Source organism: Sorex araneus, chromosome 1 (assembly GCF_027595985.1).
Source record: "Sorex araneus isolate mSorAra2 chromosome 1, mSorAra2.pri, whole genome shotgun sequence".
Lineage (NCBI taxonomy): Eukaryota > Metazoa > Chordata > Mammalia > Eulipotyphla > Soricidae > Sorex > Sorex araneus.
This window is the reverse complement of record NC_073302.1, coordinates 59,602,226-59,620,789: the sequence shown is the minus strand read 5'-3', so window position 1 is coordinate 59,620,789 and position 18,564 is coordinate 59,602,226. Positions and strand designations below refer to the sequence as shown.

The following is an 18,564-nucleotide window of genomic DNA, read 5'->3' as shown; positions in this document are numbered from 1 at the left end:
CCCAACCATGGAAATGTCACAGACATGTGACAAAGAAGTGGTGAAAATGATAAAAAATTTTATGCATCTTGTGCCACATTAAAATGTCTAATATTCTGAGATACGAACAGAAAAACTTTTCATATGATTATTTCAACAGATAAAAGAAATATTTGATAAAATTCAGCAATCTCATCTGTGACATGGCTCGGTAGCAGTGCACATGGCTTTCATGTGAGAGGCCCTTGGGTTAATCTCCGGTAGCACTGCAGCACTGTCATAGCACTGTCATCCTGTTATTCACTGATTTGCTCAGCGGGCACTGGTAATGTCTCCATTGTGAGACTTGTTGTTACTGTTTTTGGCATATCGAATATGCCATGAGTAGCTTGCCAGGCTCTCTTAGAGGGATGGAGAAATCGAACCTGGGTTGGCCTCGTGCAAGGCAAATGCCCTACCCTCTGTGCTACTGCTCCAGCCCTGTAAAAAATTCTCAATAAAAAAAATTCTCAAGAAAATTAAGCTTTCTCTTAACCAACTAAAAATAGTTGAGTAAATCAAAGTCGGTAATCATTGCAAATGTGCTCAAACCACAGCTCTTACCAGGCCTCCTAACTTCTCCAATCTAATTTATCCACTTGTGACTGGAGTGATAGCGCAGCAGGTAGGGTGACTTCCTTGCATGAGGCCGACCTGGGTTCGATTCCTCCATCCCTTTCGGAGAGCCCGGCAAGCTACCAAGAGTATCCCACTCACATTGCAGAGCCTGGCAAGCTACCTGTGGTGTATTCGATATGCCCAAAACAGTAACAGTAAGTCTCATAACGGAGACGTTACCTGTGCCCGCTCGAGCAAATTGATGAACAATGGGATGGCAGTGCTACAGTGTTCTAGTACAAGAATGATCTCGAAACACAAGTTTTAGGAAGTCATTCGTAGACTCTATGGCAGGAGGATGCTATGACAGAATCCCTTGTCATGCACAGGAATCCATTCAGCAACTGTCTGCCACTGACTATGCCTTTAACCTTCACTCAAATGTTGCCCAATATCATACCAAACTTATCCATACCAAACAAGTTTCAGCAATGTTTCATATTTCATTATCTTAATTCTAACATCTTCCAAATTATTCAAATTCTTCATCTATGTGGCAAAATTTTATTTTCTTTCATGAACAAAAGTGTCTGTTCTTTAAAATCTTTTAAAACTCCTTCAGCACTTTTTCTCTTAAGCGTAGTATCAGCATATAAAATATTTCAATATATTAAGATTTTGTCAGTTGATCAGCTTCTGCTTTCTCTTTTTCACTAATAATAAGGAAATGATTCTAGCATGGTATCCATGCAAATCGGTTCAGCTATACAAAACAATATGTGATAGTTGATTAAATACACTAAAAGAGTCTCTCATATGGGTTTCACAAATTATGTTCTGAATTTGCTGGAAAGAACAGTTTCTATGGCCAAATACAAAACCTATAACCTCTTCTTAGATATTTACAATGCATAAGCAAGCATTAAAGATATTCAGAAGTCATGTTAATAGAAGCTTGTCCCAAATACACTACATTCTATATTTTCAAACTTAGCATCAAGTTCAAACTTCGATTAACAATCCTAAACTAATCTTCTAACTAGCATATTTTCAGAAACTGTGCATCTGCAAATGAAATATTTCTGATATGCCAAGATAGCAATATTAGTCTCATAATTAATATTTTAGGGAGTATTATATATTGAAGGCTTGTATTATAAAAATAATGTACCAAACTATGTGCAAGAAGAAAATTTTCTATTACAATTATTCATTTCAATACTGTTGATAACACTCACTTACCACCAAATGTAGACTGGACTCCCACCCAAAAAGTAAACACACTGGACTCCTTGCCCAAGTCTCAAATTTCACAAAAAAATAAGAACATGCCATAAGATATCAATGTAAAATTATTGGCAAGTTACACCAAAGAAGGAACAAGATCTCTGAGGTAGAGCAAATGAGAACTGTTCAAACACCCTATTCATCAGCACCAATCACATCAAGAAAGAGGAGTCACTCGGTTGCTTAATGCAAAAAACAAAATCCAAATCAAATGTGCTCTGCTTGATGTAATTGAGTTATTAAATGTAATTATTAGCATTTTATTTCTACTATCACATGGATTTTTTTCTGTTAATATTCAGGATATTATACATTTATGTGCTATTATGCTATTATTATGTGCTAGCTTACCCAGAAAGGATATTCAGGATATTATACATTTCTAGTGTGGCACAAAATACAGAAATGAATTTTCCCAGATTTACTATTTTTAAGTATACATTTCTTTGACAGTAACCTATTTTCTTGGCTGGCCATTCATCACAATTTCTTTTTGACAAATTCAGAAATTTTTATGATTACTAATCAGCTCCTACCCTTTCTGGGTAAGCTAGCACATAATAATTCTAACACAAGGAAAGAAATACTGAATAATTTGCATTTGTATTTTGGTGATAGTACACCTGGCTACCTTCATGTCAGTAAATGAATGAAATTAAATACGAACTGACTTATGAATAATTTGTAATATTCAAAGAAACTAATAATTTGCTTTTCTAAAGAATTTAGAATTTCAAATTGCTGACTTTACATTTTCTGAAAATTCCTTTTCTGATTTGGCATTTCATATTACAAACAATTCATATGTCTTTTATATAAAATTTCAATAAGACTTTTTAAAAGGTAAGAAAGTGAGAAATTTAAGCTAGCCAGAAGGAAACAAAGCTGTTAACCATTTCAGGGAAAAATAAGTATATAAAAAGAGAAATCACAGAAAATATAAGAAAATTGATAACATCTGTTTTCCGTTCTACAGCCAAAAGTATTGAAACCCTGTTCAACAGTTCATCTTGGCAAGTAGACTAAGAGGGAACGTATATGTGGAAAATAAGGAACTTACCCAGGCTAGAATTGCCTTTTGCTATGGTAATAGTTCTCTCAAAAGATTCCTCGGATACATTTTGAAGCATATCACACTCAGCAGTAGAAGACAAGGAGTTCTGTTGGATTAAAAACTCAGAGCCCTGCCAGAAAGGGGAAAAATGCTGAATGACACAGAACAGAAAACTAAACTTTGGAGTCCGATTTCAACATCGCTCAAACTCTCTAACTGATAGCATTTTATTCAGCAAGCACCTCTAATCAAAACAAGTCCATAGGTTGCTTTCTGAAAATCTCTCTACCGGGAAAACTGGCACTCAATGGGAGATTAACCAAAGTATCCTAACACATCACTAGCCCCAACTTCATCCTAGTCTGTAATATACATCTTTAAGGTACTACCTTTCCAGATAAATCAGGTAGTAAGGAAGAAGCAAATTCTGAGCTGGATATAGCTTCATTTGGCAGGTGAGATTCGGCCCATGCTCTTGTGCTTTCGCATTCATACTGATCAAGAGACTGCACAGGTGTATAATCACTTATGGGAAACCCAGAAGCAGGTGCCAGGCCCAGGTCAACAGAAGACAGATTGTCATCCTGTCTTTGCAGGAGATTCTGAGTGTACAGTTCCTCCAAGGACATGTGCAGATCGAGTACTGGATCAGGAGAAGTTTCAGCAATATCCTGATAAAGGAAAAAATATGAGAGAAATTTTTGGCGCATGAAACAATTATAATTTTAATTAGAAATGATGAATAGTTGGGTATATCTATCTCCCTGAGAACATAAAGGTACGTGCATCTCTTCAAATGTGCTTTAATATCAAATAGAATTTCATATTTCTTGGCTTGCTCACTTCTAGTAGATTGATGAAGCACAATGAACTAATATCAAAAATAATCCTATGTATAAAACATAAAATTACAGAGAAGTCATTTTATAATATTTGTGAGTATGTAAAATGTTACAATTCAAAGTTCTAATCTATTACTAACACTGTAATAACTTCTTAACTTTTCAAGATGGATCAGCCTAAATGTAATAGATTATATAAATTGATGGCTAAAAGACCTATAGTACAATTTGAAATATTTGTATTTCCTCCTAAGGGAAAAAACAACAGAAAAGATCAACATAACTGTCACTGTGGTTTGTATTCTTCATTTGTACTGAGGTAAAGCTGACATTCCAATAAGAGGTTGGCTCTTATTTCAATTAGAATCAAATTCATAAAACTGCTGAATCTGGGGCTGGAGCAATAGCACAGCCAGTAGGGTGTTGGCCTTGCACACAACCGACCCGGGGTCGATTCCCAGCATCCCATATGTTCCCCCGAGCACCGCCACAAGTAATTCCTGAGTGCAGAGCTAGCAGTAACCTCTGAGCATTGCCGGGTGTTACCCAAAAAGCAAAAAAATAAAAACAAACAAACAAAACTGCTGAATCATCTTTGGAGGTATGTGAAGTCCCAATACAAAATTTCTGGTTGTCTGATTTTTCTTAAGTGTAGACTAAAACACAATACAATTCTATTATTAGTCATCACACTTTCATATTTAAAATAAGTATTCAGCTATGTTATCAATGTGCTATAGACATCAAACTGGTGACCATACTAATATGAGAAGCATCGGCATGAAACCAGCACGCCCTTCAGTGAAAACTACTGAAGACTCCACTGAGTGCCTAGAAGACCAGGATTGCCCACCCCAAATCTTCCTTTTGGGCACAGGCATTGGCCAACTCTTTGTCCATGGAATAATAAAATAAAGTTGGCTAGTTAAAAAAAAAAAAGAATGATGACCAGCTGGCTTCCTGTGGAGATCTTGCAATGCCCTCAGTGCTGGTGTGAGCCTTCTGTGTATGTGTAGTGACTCCCACAAGCAATTAGTCAGTACTTAGATTTCTACTTGGACCCAGGGCCAAACCCAGTGTGGGTCCCCTTCCCCTCCCCACTCTCCCATGCTGTCAGTGGGATGTCAGAGTCCACTACAATTGCCCTGGACAGCCTGGGGCTGCAGAAAGACCCAACAGCGCTGGCCAACCCACAGAGAACCAGCCAGGGTAAGCACAAAGCAAATCTGGCATTTGAGGGTCCAGATGCAAGTGTGTGGGAAATAGATGAGTACTTAACAGTTTCTCGGTCACCTTGCTAACATTGATAAAGTTACTCATATTACAAGTTTTGGTCTCGACTCTCCCTAATAAAATAATCTTTCAAGATTCAACATCTATTTGGAATATGATATCATTACACAAAAATTCTAAACTTTGAACTTTGTAATTTCATGTGAGACTTTGAAAGAACAAAAAATTTTAAATAATGACCAGAATCGCATTAAATATATTTGTAAGACCACTCTTTGTGAGATATTAGAGAAAAATGTATATCATTATTTGTTACTAAAAAAGCATTAGCAACAGCAATAATAGTTCCTATTATTATGAAACAAGATCAAATAAAGATATTATGTGGTTCAGATTCATAAAAATCATCAAAAGTAAATTACTTCATTCATTTATTCCTGTATTTTATTGGATGTTGGAACAACAGCACAGCAGGTAGGGCATTTGCCTTCCAAGAAGCCGACCCAAGTTCGATTCCTCCACCCCTCTTGCCGGGCTACCGGCAAGCTACCAAGAGTATCCCACCCACACAGCACAGCCTGGCAAGCTCCCCGTGGCGTATTTGATGTGCCCAAAACAGTAACAAGTCTCACAATGGAGACATTACTGGTGCCCGCTTGAGCAAATTGATGAGCAACGGGATGACAGCGATACAGTGATATAGTCCATCCCACTGTTAGAAAATTCTTTCAAAAGACATTTTTTGGTAGGTATTTATGAAGAACAGAAAGGCATATCATTCACATGATTTTAGGAAAATTTTTCATAAACATTCCATTAGATACAACAGAAAGAACCACTAATGCAGATTTTCAAGCCGTGTTTTACTAACAATCTGTGTACATCACAGAACCTTGATGGGCTTTAAATTTCCATTTTTTTTTAAGTTTTAAAATTCTATTGTTTTATGTGAACACATCTGTCCTATTGCAACACCTATATCAGATCATATTTGAGTTTAAGGCAAGAAATTGTGTCATAGACTGTGGCAGACTGTATCACTTTTAAAAAATTTTTGTAACGAGATCTCCCAGGTTCTGCTAAGCGGACTCCAGGGACCAGAAGAGACAGGGTTGCTTGAGTGTTTTGGCACTGGGGACCATCCCAGCAGTGCTTAAGGGTCTCGGGGGCAATATTCAGCAATTTCCGGACCTTGGCAGCTACATCAGTGATATTCAGGAGGTCATATGGTGCTAGAAATCGGTGCACTATGTTAAACCCCTACATATGTCAACTTTATCTTCAATTCTTTGTTGTTAAGTTTTTAATTTTTATTTAATTAAAGAATCATGACTTACAAAATTATTGAGAGTTGAATTTTAGGCGTATAATATTTCAACACCAATCCCACCACCAGTCTCAACTTCCCTTCACCAATGTCCCCATACTCCACCCTATCCCAAGCTCCCGTCTCACCTGCCACCTTGACAGGCACATTACAAAGTTTGGTGGTATAGCTGGGATTTCACATTTTCATTGTTGCTGAGTGTTTTCTTTGAGCTCTACTGCTCATTTGTTGACATTATTTTAAGTATCAATTCAGTATAAGGGCTGAAGAAAAAACACAGCAGGCAGGATGCTTGCCTTGGATGTGGCCAACCTGGGTTCTATCCTGACACCCCATATGTCTTCCCAGTCTGGCCAAAAGTGGTCCCTGAGTGCAGAATAAGGAGTAAGCCCTCAGCAACACCAAAAATGGCCCCCAAACAAACCAAAATAAATAGAAAATCACAATAAATGTTAATTTAAAAACAGATCTAAAACAAAATCATTTTCTTAACAACTAAAAGGTAACTTTATATCTCCTGTGACGGCTCTTGGGAGGCTGTAGTGAGAGTACAGCGGGTAGGGCGCTTGCTCTGCACACGGAAGACCAGGGTTTACTCCCTGGCAGGCCACATGGTTCCCCGAGGACCTGAAGGAGAGAACCCTGAATGCAGAGCCACAACCAAGCCCTAAGCACCACCAGATGTGCCACCGAACCACAAAACAAAAAGTTCTTTATAAAAAATATGTACTTTTTTTTTTAACTTATTTTGGTATCTGGAAGGTGCATAGGGCTTACTCCGATTCTCTACTAAGGGATTACTCTTCGTGGTACTCAGGGGACCATACGTGGTGTTGGGGGTTCAAACTGGGTTGGCCTGCATTGCAAGGCAAGTGTACCTTAAGCTCTGCACTGTTTCTTTGACCCTTTATTCAAAGGTGGTTTGCTTTCACTTGTTCTGGTCATTGACACATTATGTGAATGTCAAGTCTTTATGATATATGTGAAAAGAATATTGGCAGCCGATCAATTGTGTTTTGAATTTCTATAAGCCATACATATATATATATATAAAATAGATTATTTATATAATCAAGACTTCCTTGCATAACATTCTATGGGATCTTTATCAAATTTACCATATATTTTTGCTTATAGGATTTATATATTGCTTTAAATAAATAAATATATTTTTTCCTCATTTTGAGTTTTTTAAAATTTTTTATTAGTGAATCACCGTGAGGTACAGTTACAAACTTATGAACTTTCATGTTTGCATTTCAGTTATACAGTGATAATTTACTCATCCCTCCATCAGTGGCCATTCTCCTCCACCAATGTTTCCAGTATCCCTCCCACCACCCCCACCGCATCCTCCACCACCCCACGCTGCCTCTGTGGGAGCATTCCCTTTTTGTTCTCTCATTTTAGGTGTTGTAGTTTACAATAGAGGTACTGACTGGCCTTCATGTTCAGTCTGTAGTCTACTTTCGGCACTCATCTTTCAACCTGAATGGGTCCTCCCAACATCCTCTACTTAGTATTCCCTTCTCTATCTCAGCTGCCTTTTCCCCAGCATATAAGGACAGTTTCCAAGCTGTTGGGCATACCACCTGGTCCTTATCTCTCCTACTCTTGGGTGTTAGTCTCCCACACTGTTACTTTATATTCCACAGATAAGTGTGATATATCTATGTCTGTTTCTCTCTTTCTGACTCATTTCACTTAGCATGATACTTTCCATGATGATTCACTTATATGCAAATTCCATGACTTCATCATTTCTAACAGCTGCATAGTATTCCATTTTGTAGATGTACCAAAGTTTCTTTAAGCAGTCATCTGTTTTTGGGCACTCGTTTTTTCCCCAGATTTTGGCAATTGTAAACAGTGCTGCAATGAACATACAAATGCAGATGTCATTCTCTATACCTTTTTGCCTCCGCGGGATATATTCCCAGGAGTGGTATTGCTGGGTCAAATGGAAGCTCAGTTTCTAGTTTTTTTGAGAAATGTCCATATTGTTTTCCAAAAGGGCTAAACCAGTTGGCATTCCCACCAGCACTGAAGGAGGGTCCCTATCTCCCCACATCCGCGCCAACACTGGTTGCCTTTGTTCTCTTGGATGTGGGCCAGTCTCTGTGGTGTGAAATGATATCTCACTGTTGTTTTAATCTGCATCTCCCTGATGATTAGTGATACAGAGAATTTTCTCATGTGTCTTTGAGCCATTCGGATTTCTTCTTTGAGAAAATTTCTGTTCATTTCCACTTCCCATTTTCTGATGGCGCTGAACGTTTTCTTGTAGAGTTCAACCAGTGCCTTGTAAATCCTTGATATCAACCCCTTATCAGATGGGTATTGGGCGAATATCCTTTCCCATTCTGTAGACTGTCTTTGTATTTTGGTCACTATATAAATATATTTTATGTTCTTCAGTATAAAGCAGATTGTTTCTAGTATTTTCCTTCTGTTTTATAAATGCTTGATTTTGGAATCCAATTTTAAGCCCAATTAGAATTTATTTTAGGTTATTATATAAGAGTATAATGTCCTTTCATTTATTTCCCTCAATAGGTAATCAATAAATTTCTCTTACAGACTGAATGCACTGTATTTCTTTAAGAAAGTTATCATCCCTATAGAATTATCAATATTGAAACATTTGAGGAAAGCATTAATGTTATTCAAGTAAGAAAGAGGGTTAGATTCCCCAGGAAAAAATAATAGAATGTTCTGATTCTTTGTACGCCTGAAACCTAGTTATCTATCAATTACATAATCGCCCCAAAAGGTTTCATACTGCATAGTATTAAAACCTGCACAATAACCTATCAGGTAATTTACCCATTTTTTATTATTTATTTGAAAATTAGCGATGTGTTTAACTACATAACATTAATTTCTGAATTACTACATTCATCACAGTAAGTAGGAAAAAATCCTCTTGCCAAGCCTCAAATAAAGATAACAAAACTGCTTTTCATTAGAAAAAGAGGTCAAGTCAACCATGTTATCCAGGGTTTATTGTAAGCCTTATAACAGGAATTCCCGTGCATTATTCATGAATGAATTAACACAGACACTTAGAGAAGAAACAGCTACTCAACAACAGAGCAGACAACATACGCCTACTTCAGAAATGTTTCTGGTTGCTGAAGAACCACCTGAGATTTATATATAAAGACTTATGGATCTGAAACCAAACAGTTTTTCATCCATAAAATGTCCAAAAATAACTATAATTTTCTGGTGTAAGTTGGTATCTACACTGACATCTGTAAAAAACACACATTAATATGCTCCATTTGATATTCTTGTTTTCATGGTAAGATGGTGATGATGTATTAAAAAAATCAAATATATTTGAAAAGTGACCAGTTTCTTAAGCATAATGAGTGAGTTAAAGTTACATTTGGATAAATTATTTACTTAGGCAATCTTTTTACATAGAACATCTGCACACTCAACTATTTACTAGATATTCTGTTTTCAATAACCTATTACAGAAGTCTTGTTTTTTTCAAAAGTATATTCTTGCATACTGTAAAACTATGCTATTATATATACACTAAACTATAAAAGTATACTGTTATATACTCAAAAGTATACTAATATATACCACCAAGCACTGCCAAATGTGACCATAATGCCTCCTCCACCCCCCAAAATGCATCAACCATAGAAATCATTTACGTATTTATTGGAGGAGATTGGGCCACAACCAGCAGTGTTTAAAGCTTACTCTGGCTCTGTTCAGAGATCACTTCTGGAATTGCCAGAGACTGAATTATACTGGGATCTCCCATATGATCTCTCCAGCCTTGTTAAGCTCACCCTGCTAAGCCTCTGACCCCATTTATTGGTTGCTTTTGTGCCACAGAAGGAAAAATATACAAAAGCGTATTCTCTCACAATACCATATTAGTCTTTTAAACAAAACATTTAGTCTATAAGTTTTAGATTTTGGAACCACACCTATTTGTGCTCACGGGAATCTCTTGGACCATATGAGAAGCCAGGTATGGAACTAGGGTCGATTATAAGCAAACACCCTACCTACTCTATTATTTCTCTAACTACAAAATCTTTTAACGCATTTTAGCTTAAAAAATTTCTGTATTTTATTCTCTTGTTAACTAATAATTAAAACTTAAAAGATGAAATTTAAAGATTAATGAAAATATATACTGCACTGTCATGTCTCTTGCCCCCTCACCTGGCTGTCCTCACCGGGGCCCCTCGGAAGGGGGTGGGTTGAGTTTCCCTCCCCGCCCCAAGCAGAGCCCCATCAGCTGAAGACCTCTGGTACCTAGTCACAGCCATGCTCAAGGCCTCTCTCCACACATTCGGATGAGCCTCACTCATGAATGAACTGACAGAGGAACCCAGGTGTGTGGGACCCAGGGCTGAGGTCTCCAAGCCTGCTCATATTGAGACTGGGCCTCTTCCACCCAGATCCCCCATTTTCTAGCAGTTAGGTGGTCAAACCCAGAAACTGCCCCCGGAACCGTGTAATCCAATCAATGGCCAAGATCCAGAGACTAAAAAACCAAGCTCCTGGAAGCTTGTGGCCTCGACATCTTATAGCCGAGTTCTCCCTCTTAGAGAACCTGGCAAGCTACTGAGAGTTTCCTGCCTGCATGGGAGACCCTGGCAAACTCCCCATGGTGTATTTATGTGCTAAAACCAGTAACAATGATGGGTCTCATTCCCCTGACCCTGAAAGAGCCTCCAATGAGGCACTGCTGGGAAGGATGAGTAAAGAGGCTTCTAAAATCTCAGGGCTAGGACAAATGGAGACATAACTGAGACCACTCGAGAAAATCGCGATCAATGGGATGATGATGATGATGACAATGAATGAAAGAATAAAACTAAGAATCAACTCAATAAAGTGGGCTGGAGCGATAATACAGTGGGCAGGGTTCTTGCCTTGCAATCAGCCAACTAGAGTTTGATGCCAGGCATCCAATATGGTCCCCCATGTCCTGCTAGGAGTGATTCAGGTGGGATTCAAAGTCTGAGTATGATGAAGTGTCCTGAGCAGAGAGGCAGGAACAAACACTGAGCAATATTAATCTGCACTCCTTAAAAAAAAAAAACTCAAAAGTAATGACAGGAAAACTGGCTTCTTGCCCTTTATTTCTTAAATAATATTGATTTATAAGGTAGATTTTAGGAGTAGATACCTCTTCATTTTGTGTGTTACCAAACATACCTACTACCCAAGCACTAGTATCCCTAAACCATATTTTGGCTCTATTGTCTTCAAATCCTCTTTTTAAAGACAATAGAAGTTAAATCCAAAGACTGCCTGAATTCATCTAAATGCCATAGAAGCAAATATATTTCACATTCTTCAGTAGTGGTCATCTACCTTAAATCCTTACATGATAACTAGTCAAATGAAGGGGGTAGGGGAACCTTCCCTTCAAAAAATAATGAGCCCCAAATGGGAGAAATTTGTGCAAGAATCCCCCCCATCTTCTATAGCCTTTAATGATGTAAGTTGCTGTCCAGATCCAGATTCTGCCCTTACAGGATGGTTCTGAGACCTATGTGGACATGACTAAGTCAGAGGACCACTCATCAAGGTAGGGAGAGGATAAACTGTTGCATGCTTGTTTCTACTGTTTTCAAGATTAGTACGTATTTAGCAGAGCTAGGAACACAAAGGGTCCCTGAGATCTTCGCAATCTAGTTTATCTTTCCTTCAAATCACTGCAAAAGCTTCTTTGTTTTCCTGGAATATCCATAGGTATTTTCTGCAATACATATCATACTCTTTAACATTATCTAATAAAGAATTCTTATGTATGCTTATATTACTTTGTAAAAAGGGCTGGAGAGAGAGTAGAGCAGGCAAGGCATCTGCCTTGCACATGGCTGACCCAAGTTTGATCCACAGCATTACACAGAGCCAGGAGAAAGCCCTAAGCACCACCAGGTGTGGCCCAAAAACCAAAAATGAGATAAAGAAGAAAAAGAAAAAGAAAAAAAAGTATAAATTGCGTATCAAACTGCCATCCTGTCTTCCAAAAAAAAAGAACATATATTAAAAATACATTAAAATAAATATAACAGAACCTATTTAAAATGTATTTACACTCAATTTTCTAGAAACTATTTAGGTATAAAAAGATGCCAACAAAAAAATATACTGCAGAGACTTACTATGATGCAGGAACAGTCCTACTTTCTAAGAAAATAGAAAACACACAGGAGTTTTACAATGTGTTCTAAAATACCCTCATTAATGTCTTCTTTGTTGTTTTATAGTTTAAATATTTCAGTTGATAGACCAGCGTGCCAAAATTTCAACAAAAGAGTAAATTGCTTGTGTGGGAAAAAAAAATAAGTGGTGGTTGGGGGAGGGGGGCAAACAGACTTCAGTAAGCCAATATGTTGCACTGCATACAGCCAGCATTTGCCCTGTAAAATATATGCTTCTCAGTATGCAGATTGTGTAATCCCTTTAAGTAACAATTACTAAATTAAACAATGCAATCTGTCCCACTGGCAAGAAGCGAGCCATGCTGTGGATTAGGAGATTCCATTAGGAGATGAACTCAGCTTCCAGCCCGAGGCCAGTAAAGTCTGAACACATTCCAGACAGGACACAGTCAGACAGACAGTCTCAGGTGTCATGAGAGGAGCAGCTGCTCCATTCAAGATTATACCTTGCAAACCAATTCAAGGAGATTGCCCAGCATCTTTTGCAAAGATAACAGGTGCACCTTGAACATTAAAAAAAAAAATGCTTTCAAAATATTCTGGCAAAAAACTTACTTGCTAATCAGGAAAAGAGGAAAAGTGTGCTAGATCTATAGAAGTATATTTCCAAACTTGCTAGTGAACATAGATTCCTGTCATCAAATTCACTTCATATGGAAAACAAATCCACAATATTTTTAAGAATTATGATCTAGCCTTTTTCATTTTGATCTTTGTTTACTTATGGTATATTTTCCACAAAGCAAAATAAATGAAGTATATCCATGAATGAACTTTATCCATGAATGAACTTTATGCCCAGATTTAATAAGCATTAACAATTTGCCAAATATTCTTCAATTCTTCCTTTTCCTGAAAATGATTTCATGGATTAGAGATAATAGCTAAATTGCCAGGTTTCCCTATTTTATAGAAAATAATTTCTTTCCTAAAATTGAGAAGTTCCATTCTCATATGTTTTTAAAGATATGTAAACTCATGAATACACACTCATCAAAAAAACCAATAAATTGCTTTCTATATTAATTTCTAGAAAAAAATAAACAAGTTTAGCAATAACAAAGTGAAAATGGTCAAAATACATAAGGAGACAATTATGAAAGCAAAAATCAAATGCTCGGGGCTGGAGCCATAGCACAGCGAGTAGGGCATTTGCCTTGCACGAGGCTGACCCAGGTTCGATTCTGAGCAAACCATATGGTCCCTTGAGCACTGCCAGGAGTGATTCCTGAGTGCAAAGCCAGGAGTAACCCTTGGTGTGACCCAAAAAAACAAAAAAGCAAAAAAAAAACCCAAATGCTTAACATACAAAAAATGTGTTAAACCTCATTAGCATTGTCAGGAACCACACATTAAAACAACTGCTAGTCCATACACACAGAAAGAACAGGTTAAAAAATTACTTATTAAAAATTATTTATCTTGTCACAGAAATGTATAGGTTATTTAATGCAAATAATTTATTTCTAAGATATAACTGGAACACATTTGTCAAATAGTAACAATACTTCATTCATACTGATGTCCTAAACATACCTTGCCACTTAACAGTGATTTCTAAGTAAAGCATTTTTGTCATTATTTTATATAAAAACATGAGACAATACTAAGTATAACATAACTAATAAACTGTACATTAATTCAATAAATATTTTACTACCCAATTTTGCATAAAAATCAATATAAATAAATTAAGAAAATAGCCATAATTTTTCATGACTAGACACAGCTGAAAATGCAATGAAAAATATTTTCATTAATTTATTTTTACAGGAAAATCTAACCAAAGCTCTGTATCTTTCTGTCACTCTGTGTCACAGAACAGATATTTGAATAGTTCCTAAGAATCAGAAAGATACCTAATTTACATTACCAAATTGAAATAATATTTTAATATGATAATGAACCCATGGCTAGAGAAAGAAACCTGGCTTTGTAATATGTTACTTTTATAAATTCCAAAAAAATGACCTCTAAAATATTTTACATGCAGTTCTCCCATAATTCGATTGATCTTTCCTGTATACCTTTGGAGGAGAAGACGGAAGGGAAGGACCATAGTTCAGGCCATCACTACATGCACTGCCATGAAGAGATAAGATAGAAGCCTGGGTAGAGTAGATGCTGCCATTATCGGGAGAGTACTGAGACTCAAATGTAGATTCATCTGCTAAATCAGCATCATTTGTGTCCACCTAGAAATAAAAGTATCAAACATTAGCGGGGATATCTATTTTATTACATATATATGTATATACATATATTAATCTACACTTGAGATCTTTGTCAATTCTATTTTCTGCCTGATCATTTCACTCTCTTCAATCAATATATTAGAAACTGCATAAATAGAACTAGGACAGACTGGCCCCTGTAGCAGAGAGTATTGAACTTGAAAGTGGATTTTATCCATCAGCAAAAGGGCTAAAGGTTAAAAACTGATGAAAGGCTTTAAATTTACATTTAAGCAGACTGTATTTAAGGAAACTATATATATTTTTTTTCAGTTCAAATAATTAAAAAAAAAAACTGGCTCAACTTCTAGAATTTTACTATACAACAAATGAGTCACCACTTTTTCTACTCAAAACTAACTTGTTCAACAAAGCAATTAGATACTTATTTATTTATAAATTTCATTAATAAATATTTTATTTACAGTATTTTAAATAGATTTTAAATATCTCAAATTTGAAGCCAGTATAATAGCACATCAGTTAGGGCTCTTGTCTTCCACATAGTTGATCCAGGTTTGATTCCTGATATACCATATGGTTCCCCCCACCCCCACCATGCCCAAGTCCACCAGGACTGAGCCTTAAGCACAGAGTCAAGAATAAGCCCTACGCACTGCTGGATCTGCTCCCAAACTTTAAATAAAATCTTAAAATTTCAGATCGGTATCTTTCTGGTGATTACCAGAAACCAAAATGAAATTCTGTGACTTCATGCTAAAATTATATAAACAACTACAGGATCTTATAACGATGCAATAATTAAGCTAGGTTATAAATTTTACTGCTTAAAATTAACATAGACAGCAGAGATAGAAAATTTCATAACATACTATCTATTGATCTTATTACTATCTATGGTGACAGAACCAACTAAAATAAATTAAGTCATATGAATATGTCTGAATATCTTATTGCAATTCATTCAGTTACACCTCAACAAAGAACTGACTACACTATCATTTTCTATTTTCAGCAGTTATTCTCTGGCTAAAGGGGAAAATATGTTTACTTTTAGTGGTTTCAACTCAACTCAATGTTTGATAGAAGTTATAATTTTATATTATATGAGGCCATTTTTGCAAAACTTAGGTAAACAAAGGGACCATCCTAAAGTGACCCTTTCTAGTTAGTGGTAAATTTAATAATAAGTTATGACACAAAGGCTTATCCTACATAATATTTTATGTAGAACAATCTTAGTCACAGTACTCACATTTGTTCTCTACCTATTTATTGATTCAAATAAAATTCCTTATGATAAATATTTACTTTAAGTAACATTCAATCAACTTTAATACCTGTATCCAAAGAATTTTTGAAGAGATTCTAATCACAAATCCATGTAATTAGTGTCAAGATGAAAACACAGAATCCAGAGAATATGAATAACTAACACAAGACTACATAGCTCTTTGGTGAAAAGAACAATATACCCCTATTATACTAAAAGGCTAAGCTCACAGAAAAAAACTAACCTTTTGGTTGGCATTCACTTTAGAAAATTCAGTAAACTCATGTAAATTCTAGGGAGAAAGAGTTTCTTGAGTCATTCCTACAGATTTGTGTCCTGCAAAATACTTTTTTAAAGTTTGTAGTGGTTGGTAACTGCTAAAAATGTTATGCCATATGTTTATAGTTCAGAACGTTATAAACTAATGAGTCTTGAAGTGTTAACCAAATGCCATGTAGAATACAGTTAAGTGTAGTTCCTAGTATGCAAAGTATTAAAAAGTGAAAATATTACCTTTGATAATATACACCAAAATCTTCACAAATGGCTATTTGAAAAACTGACAATTTAAGATTGTTAACAGGAAAGTCTTAAATAACTGCCCAATAATTTAAGATTTCCAAAATCAATGACATACTTAATATTCTTCATTAACATGCTAACAATTAGTTTTTAAAACGTAAAGGAGAATTTCACAATTTTAAAATCTTTCTCTAGTTCAATACCATTATATCAAATAGTTACTAAACAGTCATACAGTTATTTAGTGACACTGGACAATTCTTGCTGACAAAGCAGTTAGACTAGAAATCTTTCTGGTAAGGATAATGGAAATAAAATATGCAAAATTTATGCTGTATAAATATCATGTGTATATTTATACTAGATATTTCATTTTAAATTTTAATTGTTAACATAGCATTATTCTATCAAACAATTAGAGCAGGAACTGTGTATTTACTCATCAAAGACTTGAAATGCTCCCAAAACATACTTATTCTAATAAATATCTATCATATAGAAATAATATTAAGTTTAAAAATTACCAGTAAATCAGTGATATTTGCATATATGTATTATAAAAAATTTTTTATCAATTGTATACATTCCAAATCAGTAAACAAAATCAATGTAATTTTAACACTATGAATATATGATAAATATATATTCCCTTAAAAAATTATCAAAAGCAGAGACAGGAAGCTGTCTAAAAGGTTGGCAGTGCATGCTCTCATGCACAGCCAGCACTGCACAGTCCCTCAAGCATCACCAGGAGTCACTACTGACCACTAAGTTGGGAGTAGCCCCCAACTACTACTGGTTGTGTCCCCTCCCAAAATAAGACACACAAAAATGTTGACTTGTTACTGAATTCTAAAAATGTATATATATTCCAACTAGATACCCAAGTTGGAAGTTAGAGCAGTTCTTATTAAAATAAGTCATTAGAACCTAACAGAAAATAAGTTCTCCAGCTACTTTTTCTTATGATCGAAAGATTAATGTTCTTTGTTGGAATATTCATTGCTAACTAAACTGTTTCCCATAAGTCAAAACACAGTTTACACATATATGAAGGTTTTTCTTCCAGCTTTTAACTATGATCATCACTAGCATTGAAAAAACAAGGCTGGAGAGACAGTACAGGGATTGAGGTGCTTGCCTTGAATGCAGCTGACGCTTCTTCAATTCCCAGCACTGTATTACTGAGGTCAAGGGACTTTCCTTGCACACAGCCAGTCCAAGCCTGATCCCCAGAACTACATACGGTCTACCAAGAAACACCCGGAGTGATCCCTGAGCACAGAATTAGGAGTAAGCCTTGCCCAGTATAGCTCAATCTCCCACTGCTCCCCACCCCCAACTCTGAAGAAAAAAAAAACAAAACATGTATTTTTCATCTTGGAGAGTCACCCAGATCTCAACCTGAGATCTGTACTTTCGGACACGTGGACATGTGAAGAAGTGCTCTTCTTCTTCCTCTCTCTTTCTCTCTCTACTCTCTCTTCTTTCCTCCCTCTCCATATTCTCTAAATACTACTATTTTGCTTAACTATAAAAGAAAATGTCTCATTTTTAAAAGAACAATGATCAAAACTTTAGTTAAGACTGTAGATATTTTTTTGCTGTTGCCTTCGGGCCACACTAACCAGAGGTCACGGACAGCTCCAAGTATGCTCCCCAGGGTTCACCCCTAAGAGTGTTAGGCTTAGGCGGGGGCCATGTAACTACAGGGTTCAAATTCACACCTCCTGTACACAAAAGATGCATAGGTACCCTTAGAGATATCTCCCCAGCCCCAGAAAATACTTTTAAAGGCAAAACTAAGATACATAAGATTTCTGAAAAAGAGCTTGATAAGACACAGTCACTAACCAGAGCCAAGTCAGCCCTGAAGAGGGCTTTGTCAGCCAGCCCTTCCTTCTCGCAAGAGTGTGGCAGGTAGAAAAAGGAATCTTCCTTAGCAGAAATATAACCTTCTTCTGGTGAAAGCTGCAGGGAAGAATGAAGCTCAGTGTTTGAGGATGAGTTCATGAAAAACAGAAACAGAGAAAAGGGAA

The 18,564-nt window shown here is 36.3% G+C and overlaps 1 protein-coding gene across 6 annotated transcripts in view; it reads right to left on the bottom strand.

Moving 5' to 3' along the window:
• Positions 1-18,564, bottom strand: part of MPDZ (multiple PDZ domain crumbs cell polarity complex component) — a 182,100-nt gene that overhangs the window by 74,792 nt on the left and 88,744 nt on the right. For all 6 annotated transcript variants that reach the window (XM_055133728.1, XM_055133721.1, XM_055133732.1 and 3 more), the window contains exons 18-21: positions 18,380-18,496; positions 14,563-14,730; positions 3,307-3,588; positions 2,924-3,047 (exon numbers count right to left, since the gene is read on the bottom strand). In XM_055133728.1, coding sequence (XP_054989703.1) covers positions 2,924-3,047; positions 3,307-3,588; positions 14,563-14,730; positions 18,380-18,496 — 691 coding nt within the window. The remainder of the gene's footprint in view (positions 1-2,923; positions 3,048-3,306; positions 3,589-14,562; positions 14,731-18,379; positions 18,497-18,564) is intronic.